Below are 13119 nucleotides of genomic sequence, written 5' to 3'. Positions count from 1 at the left end.
TTTATTGCTTAGGTTCTTCATTCACCACCACTACCTCCACCCCAAATAAAAAACCTTCCTTAATCTATTATATGTATTTTACTATTTCATATGAAAACAAACTCTACAGGCCAGAAAAGTGTCTATGTAGACAGCTCTCTTTTCTGATAAAATCCAACCATTACATATTCTAAATTCTTGTTTCCCATTTAGATTGCGGTCAATCCGCTTATTTTGTTTTATTTTTTGAGTAGTGGGGATTGAACTCGGGAGCACTGAACTATTGAGCCACATCCCCACCCTTATTTTGTATTTTATTTAGAGACAGGGTCTTACTGAGTTGCTTAGTGAACCTTGCTTTTGCTGAGGTTGGCGTTGAACTCATGATCCTCCTGCCTCAACCTCCCCAGCTGCTGGGATTATAACCATGCTCAGCTCCACTTACTTTTTTAATCAAGAGAAACAATCTTCAAGAAAAGTACTCAGAAACTGCTAACACAATAGAAAACACATCAACAATAATCTCAATATCATTTTACATCTATTTAAAGTAAACAATAACAAAAAAACCACTAGCAAGATTAAAAAAAAAAAAACCTGAACACAATAAATTCTTTTTTCTGAAGGATTCTACCATGCTTTCCACAAACCAAATTACCTGTGGCAGCTAGAACAAGCAGTTGATTATTTAAGGACAGTTTTACATAATAAAGAAAAAAAAAACTAGAAAGACACTATACTCTTTTCTCCATTAAAGTCACCTAATCCTGAAGCAGGAGGGCAGTTTGGGATTAGACAAAAACCTTCCAGGTTTTTCCTATACTTGGAAATATTTCTGACCAGACTCTTTTAGGCTTTGCTTCTACTTTTCCTCTTCATATCAAGAAGCAGACTCTACGGGAGCTATAAGGATGCTTTGCTGCTGGCTATTTCTAGTGTCTTCATGATCATTTCTATATTAATCCACAGAAGGGACATACACCTTTCACCCTTATGACCTCAGACTGGTCCAGGTATAATCCAGCAGCATCAGAAATGCTGGTATGTTTTGAAACATTTCATTCCAATCAATTTCTTAGTATTTGCATGCAGATATATACATTAAAGTGATGGAAGACAGAATTTAAGTCTACATAAACTATCACAAAACATTATCATAATGACTGATTTTTCTAAACCAAGAGTCAAAACCTGACTGAGCAGCTGCCTGAGTGAAGCTCCACCCAGGGATCAGTCAGCAAAATAAGCTTACATTAAACAAAGAGGACAGTTACTTTCTTCTGAAAGCTACATGGTTTTCTAGGAGGTAGAGGACTAACTTCAGGGACAATGTATTTCCTGAGACTCCAGGGAAGATCCTGAACATGAGAGGGAATGAAGGGAAAGGATGAAAGAGTCTGAGTCCTCAAATTACTCATATTTTCCATTTCTAGGCAAGATAACAGATGGGGCTTCATACACATAAACACGCATTACAGGCTTCAGGGAGCCAGGAAAACAAGCCAATTACTTCTGTTCTTTAGGGAAGATGACTACATACTGTTCCTTTGCTTTCAATTTAAGAGGCAGGTAGCACACTATCATACACAAACCTTTATGCAACCATCAAATGTGGAGACTATTTCAACATTACTACTGAAGTAGGGTGCAAAGCTGTAGTTGAAGCATTGGGCTCCTAAGTTTCTGATGTGGTTTTCAAATTAAAAACATATTTTGAACCTTGAATGCATATTAAGGTAACAGACAAGCCCTATCTAAACTGTTCCTTTTTTGCTACACAATTCTTTTCAGATTAAACTCCAAAACATTAACTCTTTGCTTTTGCTGAGCAAGTAGGACTAAAATATCCTGTGATGACTGATTGGATCAAGCTATTACCATAAGTCAAAGAACTATTGGCAAAGGACAGCATGATATCCTTCCACCAGACAGCCCTACTAAACAGAAAAGACTCTGGTGATGACATCCTGGACTTTTTGAAACAGTCAGCTTCTAGAAGAAGCAGTTTCCCTTGGGAAACATTAAAATTCACGGACCCCACCAAAAAAGTCCCAGTAGGCTTCTTATAAACACAGCATACAACTAATAGTCAATATACTATTTCATTGGGTTTTCTTTCTTTAGAACGTCTTAAATGAAATACAATATTGTATTGTGGGAACTCAAGCACATACAATGTTTATTACAGCTCTATTTTTTGTGTTAAAATTTTAATCAATGAGATCATTTTCATGGACATAAAAATTTCAAATCTGAGCCATTTATATATCTACCATGGCATCTAATTTATTTCTGTATTTAGTTTTAAGTACATGATAGAGAACATCTTCATTCACATCTACAAATAAATACAGTTAGCAGGTTGTGGGGTTTTCTTTCTTTCTTTTTCCTGGTACTGGGGATTGAAACCAGGTGTGTTCTACTACTAAGTTACATCCCCTCCCCAGTCCTTTTTTTTTTTTTTTTTTTGGTACCAGGGATTGAACTCAGGAGCATCAACCATTGTGCCATATTCCTAGCCCTATTCTGTATTTTATTTAGAGATAGGGTCCCACTGAGTTGCTTAGTGCCTCACCATTGCCAAGGCTAGCTTTGAACTCTCGATTTTCCTGCCTCAACCTCCCAAGCCACTGGGATTACAGGTATGTCCACCACAGCTGGCCCCCAGTCCGTTTTATTTTGAGACAGAGTCTCACTACATTGCCCAGGCTGGCCTTGAACTTGCGATTTTCCTGCACCGACCTCCCAAGTCACTATAATTACTGGCATGTGGCCCCTGCTCTAAGCAGTTATTTTATTTTTTAAACTTTGCAATCAGTATATTCTCCAAATACTTAGAGATGGAAATAAAAATACTAATGAGTAGAAAGGCTGATACCAAAGTTAATGTGTTGATTATATATATATATATATATAGTGTGTGTGTGTGTGTGTATGTGTTTGTGTGTGTGTGTTTGTGTGTGTGTATATGCAAATGAAGGTTTAAAACTGTTTTCAAATCTAGCACACTGGTCCCCTCTGCTCCATTTAACACCGTAACTGAAGTAAAGTCAGTAGAAATGCACAGTGAAGCTTTTAGTGAAGCTCTTCCTATGAACAACATAGGCTTCAAAGTTAAGAACTTGTCTATCAAGATGTTGGCAATGTTGCTGGTGACAGCAAAAACGACCCACCAATGGAAGCAGTTAGCTTTATTGATCAGATGATTATCTTGAATCAACACAAATGAGTGCTAGTTATGCCCCTGTCTAGATAGTTAGATGGTTTACACTGCTTCTGATCACCATCTGGTTAGAATCTACAGGATGGCCCCAATTTCTTGAAATCTGGTGATACTAGCATTGTTTATAAGGTGCCTGGCAAACCCATGTCTGTTGAGAGCTTCTCTGACTATCCTCTTCTGGGTGGTTTTGTTTTTCATGATATAAGACAGTTGCTGTGGGAGTCAACAGAAAGGCTGTAAACAGAAAGGCTGCTGGAACTGGTGAGGTTATCGAGTCTGCCCACAAAACTCTGAAGGTCAAATGATTATTATCTCTACTACCTGTCACCCTAGTCTTAACCCTTTAAGTTATAAGTTTTAATTCTGTGACTATTTCAACAAAATTGACACAGGTGTATCAAAACAGGTTAAAAACCATAATCTAGAACCCATGTATATTATTACATGAACATTGGTTTTGTGATTGTTATACTATCATTATATTAAGTATGTATTATTATATCAACATTAATTTTGTGACTATTGTACTATCATTATTATTTTATGTTATATACTATATTTAAGTTTTTATATGTGTTTCAGATCTTGGGACAATGGGACAAAATAGGTTTATCAATGGTAAAAGAATGGTATCAGAACTGTTTGTTTCAATGATCATTCAAGTTCAACAGCAAAAGACTGGTTAAAGGCTGGGGTTGTGGCTCAGTGGCAGAGCGCTTGCCTAGCATGTGTGAGGCACTGGGTTCGATTTTCAGCCCACATATAAACAAATAAATAAAGGTCCATCAATAACTAATAAAAATACTTAATCATAATGTACTGCAAAATCTTTAGATGGGAAAGAGAATGTTTGGTGGACCATTTGTTTATTTTTGTGTGTGTGTGGCAGTTTAAAGTTAACAGGTTTCAAAATAAGTACTTTTTAATAGAAACAACTTGACCAAAAACCTGTCATAACATCTTGCTATCCATTAAAATAAAATTTAATTAGAAAAAAAATATAATTTTAAATATATATAAATTTAAAAATCTGTGGAACTTCTAAACACCAGATATCCAGAAGACTGCTACCCTATTAACTATTTAATTACTAGGTCTATGTGTGGCTAAGAATTTCAGATCCTAGTACTAAGACATTTTTCATGTAGTTTTTTTCCTAACCAATGATTTTCAAATGATTTTCCATGGGCTCCTCTGTATACTTGGGCAATGGAAGTCTCCAAGAGCTATACCAGAACTGTGTGGCAGTCCTACAACTCCCTAGCTGGGAGTTAAGGAAAAGAGAATTTCTATCATGCTTAATAATTAAGGAAAAGATATCGAGAAAACAAAAGATGGACTCAGAGCACCAGGCATGTAACTTGGTAAAGAGATTGCCTAGGATGCATATGGCCTTGGGTTTAATCCCTAGCACCACAAAAAAAGGAGGGGCACTCAGGATGTCTGTGGTTAAAAGAGGTACATTCTTTTATATTACAATGTTATTTTTGCTATTTGAAAAATTAATTATAGTAGTTGCAGGTTTAATTCTGTGTTGTAAATCTAACATAGACCAAGGCTTACATATCCAAAGAGAACAAAATTCAACTGCTTTTAACCTAGAAATAATACCACAAATCAATGGCAATACAAGACTATATTATAAACTGACATATATTAAACAACTCTTCCAACCTGAACTTAAAATTGGAAAGTTGTTTGAAGCTAACCATGGCAAGATACATTCATTCATTTTAACTATAAACCCATATTCTCTACAGCACAAGAAAGATTTTTTTTTTGTCTTCAAATGACTTTCTCTTTTATCCTTATACCTTCTGATAATATTTCACATCACAACTCAGAACAGAGTCAATAGCACTTTCTCAGGCTGGTGCTAGCAGAACTCTCAAGTCTTGTGAAACTAATTTTTTTTTCCAGTAATAATTTTGCTCTTTATTTATTAAATTCTTGACTCGAACATATATTGCTTTTTTAAATCATAGATCAGCTGTCGAGTAACAAGAATAAACTTTCAAACTATCAATGGCCCAATATATAGTGTTTTAAAGAATACAAATGCATAAGCTTATTCTTAAAAAATTCAAATGACACACGAGTATAAAATAAAAGATCCCTTTGACCTCTTATCTCTTTTTCTCTGGATGGTTAACAGTTTGTTGTATATTCTTTCAGATATTTTTGTGTGTTTAAAAACAATTAGTTCATTTATCTGTTTTCCATATATTAGGATCATGCTATACATTTTGTTTTATTTGCCGCCTTTTCAATTCACTGAAATGTCTTGCAGAGCTCTGTCTACTCCTGTGGATCTCTCTCAGACATTAGTAAACTATATTCTGTGGGCTGAATTCAGCCTGTAGCCTGCTTTTGTAATTTATTCATTTTTTAAAATGTATTATTTACGGTTGCTTTCATCCTACAAGGGTAGGGTCATGGCAAAAACCTGATCGGATACAAAATCTAACATCAGTTCCATTGCAGAAAAGTTTAGCAACACCTGATCTATCCTATTCTTTTTAGTACTGACCCAATATTTCATCTAATTCATACACTAAATTTTATCTGAAGGTATTTAGGTTAATTTCAACTTTTCTACATTATAACTGATGTTCCCATTAATCTAAGTACCAAGAATTATACTTTGAGAACAACTTTTATAAACCAATATATAAGCAACTTGAGAAAGATGGTTGGCACATACTAGTACTCAAAGGTATTTGTTGTTTAACTGCTTCTGAATGGATCATGATAACAAAAAAAGAAGCTCACAGAATTTGAGTAAATGATCTTTGCTGAATTATTTTAAAAGTAAAAAATAAACCCAGTCTGAAGTCATCAAGATTTTCCAGGATATTTGGCCAGCTTTTACCTTATTAAAGCAGACAAGAGAGCAGAAGCCATTTTCCTCCTTTACTAATAAATATAAAGGCTGGGGTTGTGGCTAGGGGTACAGCACTTACCTAGCAAGTATGAGGCACTAAGTTTGATCCTCAGCACCACATAAAAATAAATAAAAATAAAGGTCCACTGACAACTAAAAAACTTTTAAAAAAATAAACAAATACAAATGTGAATAATATGCTGATGATACAGAATACTAAAATATTTGAGAAGTCTCCACAGAGAATCTTCAACAACTATTGCTATTCCTGAGGGTCTTTTTTTGGGAGATGGGCAGGTTGCTAAGGATTGAACCCAGGAGTGCTTAACCTCAGAGCCACATCCCCAGCTTTTAAAAAATATTTTATTAGAGACAGGGTCTTGCTTAGTTGCTTAGGGACTCACTAAGTTGCTGATGCTAGGTTTGAACTCTCAATCCTCCTGCCTCAGCCTCTTAAGTCACTGGGATTACAGGTATGTGCCACCATACCAGGTTTATTCTTGAAGTTTTATTCACTTACTTTTCATATTTACCCAAAAGTTATAGCTTGTTTCATTATAGATTTTGTTTTAAATTTTTAGTAATTTTCAATATCTTCTCTTGCCCATGTATCTGTTAAATGTTCCCTAAAGTGGTTTACTTCCTTATATGGCATCTATGTATTTTATTGTGTTCTCAGCTTCTTAGGATTTTTTTCCCTCCATGGTAGCCTCTTGGTATATTCTTTTGTCAAAGTTATCACACAGAGCAGTTCTGTATTTGTTTCAGTGGTAGATCCTTAAACTAGGATTCACTAAATCTCTTGTGACATTCCTTAGTTTTGGGTTTAAGCACATATACAATTTGGGTCCCCAATTCATGCATCATTTAGAATTTTCACTCAGCATCCTGGGGAAATGGTAAGGTCCCTTGCTGCTTTTTAAGGCCAGTGGGTGGAATTCTTCTAGGCCCTTCATCATAGATCTTAGTTTTTGAAGCATTTCATTTTATCAAGGCTCTCAATTCTAGCTCCTACTATATACTCCAAGGCTACATATCCTGTCCCTAATCGAGGGATTTTTATTGTTGTTGTGCTCGGGATTGAACCCACAGCCGTATGCGTGAGAGGCAAGCACTCTACCAACTGAGCTATATCCCCAGCCCGAGGGTTATGTTCTTTACTGCTCTGATTTGAGTTCACTCAGGGGATTTTCCTTTTGGCAGTTTCAGCTGTATATTCATTAACATATGTACATACATACATATGTGTTCACATATATACATACACATACATATGTATACATACATATATATATACATTTTACCCAGCATTTTTATGTTGTGAAACAGAGAGTAGGTATCCAATTCTGCTTTAGTGATGAAGCTCCTTAAATATAAATTTAATGATGCCAATAAAAAAAATATGGCCTTTTCCAAGATCAGTATGATCCTTTGGAATATGGCAAGAAATTTCTACAGCTCTCATTTAATTCTTTCTTTTGGAGAGGCAGGGGCCAGTGCTGGGGAAAGAACTCAGTACCTTTTGCAGGCCAGGCAAGTGCTTTACCACTGTGCTAAACCTCCACTCCCTTGAGCTGTCATTTTAATCCACTTCAAAGAAAAATGGAGTTAATATATAGATTGATATACTGGTGCCTCACTCACTCAATCTTTATTAGGCAGCCTCACTTTATATAATGGTACTAAAGGTCTCCTGAGGGAGGAAGGGGTGCTCCTTACTTCAGAGGTGGATTAGGGATGCACAATGCAAATGTGGAACCCACCTTTTACTCACTCTCACTATATTTGTGATAAATGGAAATACATAGATACCCAATTAAGTGGGCTTATGGTTTGTACTATCTTGTTTAAACAAAAACAAAATGAAAGAGAGAGCTAGCTACATAATTCCTCTAAGAAGTCATGAATCAAAGACAATATTAACTGTACTAATAACTGGCAAGTAAACGGCAAATTTGAGGCTTCTTTGATTCTTAGAATAAGCTCTTCATTAAGTATACAAAGACTCCTGTAATTTTTACATTAAATGTATATTCCCTGTGTAAATATCCTAAAAAATGTTTTAATGATAAACATGCCTAAAAAGCACTCAGTGTCTACTACTCTAAGTAAACAAGTCATTCTAATACTAAGAAGCAGATCTAAACTGTTGATATCAACTGGTGTTCTAGGAAAGAGTACTACGAGAACATGGGTTCTAAAATAAAAATATTGAAGGGCTACTGGACAAAGAATGGCCTCTTATTTCTTAAAGGTCACAAGAAACTCATCACCATATAGTAGAAATTTTTGATTTTGTGGTAAGTCACCAATGAAGGGTAATAGCAGTGTGTGTGATCTTTGTCTACAGGGATACACAAAGATTTAGATGAATGCTTCCAAGTGTTTGTTTGTTTTTAAATAAAACAGCAAAATGAATAGGGGTGTAGACTATTTTGGAGGTGTAACATCCACAGAAACAATTTTACAAGAATGTTTGGGATAAAGCCAGTCATTTAAAACTCACAACAGCTATAGCTATATAGATAAAAGAGGCTTCGAGTCCTTTGCTACCTGCAGGTTCTTTGCTGCTCTTATTCAAGAAAGCTAGTAAAAATTATTATAGAATTAACTTCTGTCCAGATAAAGTTTTAAAAATTTACAATTTACAAATTAACATTTTTTTTTTTTTAGTAACAGATTACTTAGAATATTCAACACAAATGACTAAAAACAAAATGTTATGACATCATGATCTGGGACTTGATCTTTGGAATTTGAGTTTATCATTGTTTTGGTTACAGGTATATTATACTAATCACCTTGGCCTTCTAAGTGATTTGGCTGGCCTTGGGATAGCTGGAACTCCAGACAGGTTGCCTCTGACCAAAGCAGACTCCTTGATTTACCTCTGTACGCTCAACAAAAATTATTATTTTCTATGTGTGCAATGAAAAACTTTTGAGATATAATGCCTTATAAGCAGATTTGCAGATTACAGTGTGTGAGCCAAATCTGGCCTGTAGCCTATTTTTGTGTAGCCCAGGATGTATGAATGTCTTTTACATTTTAAATGATCTGAAAAAATAAATTAAAAATATTTCATGACATGTAAAAAATGTATGAAATTTAGATTTTAATGTCCATAATATTATATTATATTATATAATATTAAATATCCATAAATGATGTTTAATTTCATCAAAGCCATACCCTTTAATTTATATGTTCATGGATAATTTTGTACTTAAGTGCAGAGTTCAGTAGCTGTGACAAAAACCAGATGGCTCACAAAGCCTAAGATATTTATTATCAAAGTTCTATATAGAGAAAGTTAACTGACTCTGGCCTGAGAGTGTCTTATCAAAACCAGGAACCCACTCAGTTAACAGACTTGCCTCTGAGATGGCTGCAGGAAGGCCAGCAGTGGATTGGCACAGAGCACCTGTATACAAAGGTCCTGTCCCCCGTGGCAGTCATTCTGACTTAATGTTGGCAAGTGGCTGAAACATATACTGAAGGACTAGATTTAAAAGTGGGCATATATGGTCTAGACAAGGGTGACTTTAGGGTTCGAGGCTACTGATAACTCTGATGCTGACACAGACTTCCTGAATAGGTGGTGGTTTATGAATAGAAAGACAAGAGTATTTGCAAATGGGGCTTTTGAAAAAAAATACAGATTGTATATTAGATATCTGGAATTAATTTCTTCACTGATGTTTGAAGAAAAATGTAAACAGGGCTACTTCTCCACATAAATGAGGAACAGATAAGGGGTGGGATGGACAGGAAATTAGAAATGAGCTTTCCTGAGCCAAGAGAGGTTCATCTTATGAAAGGAAGAAGCACATCTCTTACTTGCACAAGTGTAGGCGTCTCTGTTGGTGAAAGGCTTCATACACTGGCTACAGTTGATGGGACCCACAACAGGAATGGAACTGAAAGTGTGTCCATTGAGAGTCTTCTTGTCTTTCTCCTTTTCTTTAGAATCTTTCTCCTTCTCTTTAATTTTATCTTTCTCTTTTTCCTTTTCCTGCCAAAAAAAAGATCAACAATTAATAACAATTTATACAAGTACACTGTAAGGTCATCCCCCATTACCTGAGCACCCAAATGGCCTATGGGTGGTTGGTGACTATTTTGGATAAAACTGGGGAATAATGTTCTGGGCATTTTCTTAAAACTGCATTAGAAAAATCATATGAAAACTGGACAGGTTCCAGTTTGGACAGTGGCTCACTCAGGGTTATTTATACCACTAGATACAATGACTAATGACCAACAATGGGCAATGAGGGGTCTCCTCGGTATGCCGTAGCATAGTCCCCATAGGAATAAAGTATTGAGTTGAGGGTCAGCTTTAGGCAAGGAACACAAAGGAATAGTAGCAATTCTGGGTTAGCTTGTGGAAAAGGACAGATAATCATAAAGCATGAAAAATTACTGAGGCTCCTCTGTTTTTCATACTAGTCACATATCCCTAAGTGAGGAGCGTCTCTGATATTTCCTCCTTATTATAGCCCAAATTACTAAATATCCCCCACATATACAGTTTTCACTAATTAGAATTCCAAGAATAATAGATATTATATTCCTCTCGTAGTCAAATTGGGAAGAAGAGGTTGCTCAGAGAACAAAAAATTTCACAGTTCTTAAGAATGTGGACAATGAAAAAAAGGAAAACCAATTAAACAACCAACCAACCAAACAAACAAACACAAACAAACAAAAACAAAACGACAATGGAGTCAGGCCTGGGTAAAAATCTTAAGTTCTACCATTACTGCTTATTAATGGTGTGAAGGGGCACAAGTTAATTTGCTGAACCTCAGTTTCCTCACTTGTAAAATGAGGAAGGTACCAATTCCATGTTTTAAAAAAATTAGATAAGACAATACATGGAAATCGTTTTTCAGTGTCTGGCTCTTAGCAAGCAATTATTAAATTGTTATAATAATTATTCATACCTCACTGAGCTTCATTAGTTTATTACTCTCTTAGTGCAACATAGAAATATTTCCCTGGCAGTGAGAGAAAGAAAATTGTGACATGAGGAAGGAAGACAAAGAAAACTGAAGAATGGCAAAGACACTGCTGCTGAGCCAGGAAGATAGGGGGTATGAAAAAGATGAGAGGAAGAAATCTTGTTGACAACCACTCTAAAAACTACCTCCTTTGTCCCCTCAGCCTAGTTACCCACAGTGGTCACTTCCTTTAAGAAAATGGGTACCCAGAGAAAGGAAGTCCCAAGGCCTAGCTGCTCACTCCTCTGCCCTGAGGCCCTATAAGTAAAGGTGGCAGACTGGCTATGGTTTGAAGAGACAAGGTATTCCAATATCTGCTCTCTGATCTTCTTTACAATGTATCCTTCTTTTCACAAGGTCGTCCCTCACCTGTCAGAGGGAACAGGAAACTGACATGTATCTAAGTTTACTGTGTGCCTGGCCTTCTGGCGACTGGGCAGACTACCTGGGCCAGGTCCAAGGCTCAGGGGATACTGGAAAACTAGAGACTAGATCCAATGAGAAATGCCTGGATTGGGTGTAAGACTTCTGAGTACCACAATGCTTGGTGATGTTATCTCAAGACAATATAGAAATGTCAAAAATGACATTTTTGGAGACTGATTGAAAGCAGAGGGCTCATGTGATGTCAAATCTCAATCTAAAAGGGGTTGTTATCAACACTTATACAGGCACAAAAAGAAATGGAAAAGAATTTAAACCTTGAAAATCTGAAGAAATACTGCAGAATACCAGATACTTAATGAAACACATAAAATAGGGACATTTCAAGCAAACACTATATGGAACTGTGGGGACCTAAAGTTTTTCTCCCTAAAAAGTTCTAAAAGAAGCACTGTTTGACAAAGCACTCAGCTGGCTAATCAATAGCAATGGAATAATTTCTTTTCAAATCAACTGAAAGAACTACAATACATACTGGCAGGAGTTTTACTACTGCTGTATACTATTGTTATCATCTAGATAAACACCTGGAAAATGGGTTCCCCAGTTAGTGATCATGACAACTACTAAATGCCTAACATTTCAAATCAATGCCTTCTATATAAATTATTTCATCTGATTCAATAACTCTGAAGTGGGCAGGGTAGGTATTAAGATTTCCATTTTACAATTGAGAAGATAGATAAGTTAAAATTCTGAAAAGTTGCTACGTACCAAACATTGTAATAAGTGACTTAAATAAGTTTCTCACAACATCCCGATGAATTAAATACTAGTTATCTTTATTTTACATATGAAGAGACTGAGGCTTAGAGATGTTTAATAATCTATTTGAAGCCACACATCAACAATTGCTCAAACTGGAATTAAGATTCATATTTGGCTAACTCTAAAGCTGCACTCTCATTCATCATACTAACCATCAAGGGCTGGAGAGATCTGTTAACTTGCAAAAGTTCATAAAGCAAATGGTTAGCAGTCAAAATTAGAACCCAGGTCTTCTGACTTTCTGTTCAGAACCTGTCTACCATACTGAAATGGTGAATATTTGATGCATGTGAAGTCCTTTATTAACAGAACACATAAAAACTGAGCACCAAAATGCTATGTTTTCCAACTATACAAAATAATGAGAAGAAGGGAGAAAAACTACTTTACATTACAAAAAAAAAAAAAAAAGGAAACTGTGCTAGGTGAAAATTGGCAACTGTTAAAGTATACAAAATTTTAGTCAAAATAAAAATCAATAACAAAAATTGAGTTCTTCCAAATAGCTCCTTTTTTCAACTAAATTTTGTTAAAGGTTTCTCCATGCATAAAACATCAAACTGAAAAGCATCTGATGCTTTGCTGAAGAAAGCCAAAAGCATGCTGTAGTAGTTAAAAAGAATCTTCTATGACAATTAGTTTATTCTCTGAAACCTTGTAATGCTCTTCAAATCAGAATAAATAATTCCTTCAACCTTTGCAGCAACTCAAACTAGTTCTTTATGGATAAAAACAAAATCAACTACATTGTTTCATCTGTTTTAGAATTTGACTCTTACCTCCCCATGTTTTGGTCCTGTGAGTCTCACTGTTAT

General features: G+C 35.6%; 1 protein-coding gene across 12 annotated transcripts in view; it reads right to left on the bottom strand.

Annotated features, from left to right (window-relative positions):
* The window catches only part of AKAP13 (A-kinase anchoring protein 13), a 351990-nt gene that overhangs the window by 54524 nt on the left and 284347 nt on the right, over positions 1-13119 (bottom strand). For all 12 annotated transcript variants that reach the window (XM_081292573.1, XM_081292574.1, XM_081292576.1 and 9 more), the window contains one exon: positions 9927-10101. In XM_081292573.1, the coding sequence (XP_081148699.1) occupies positions 9927-10101 (175 nt within the window). The remainder of the gene's footprint in view (positions 1-9926; positions 10102-13119) is intronic.

Source organism: Spermophilus citellus (genome assembly GCF_964194105.1).
Source record: "Spermophilus citellus genome assembly, chromosome: 4".
Classification (NCBI taxonomy): domain Eukaryota; kingdom Metazoa; phylum Chordata; class Mammalia; order Rodentia; family Sciuridae; genus Spermophilus; species Spermophilus citellus.
Note: the sequence above shows the minus strand (reverse complement) of the source record. Positions and strands in the feature narration are given on the sequence as shown.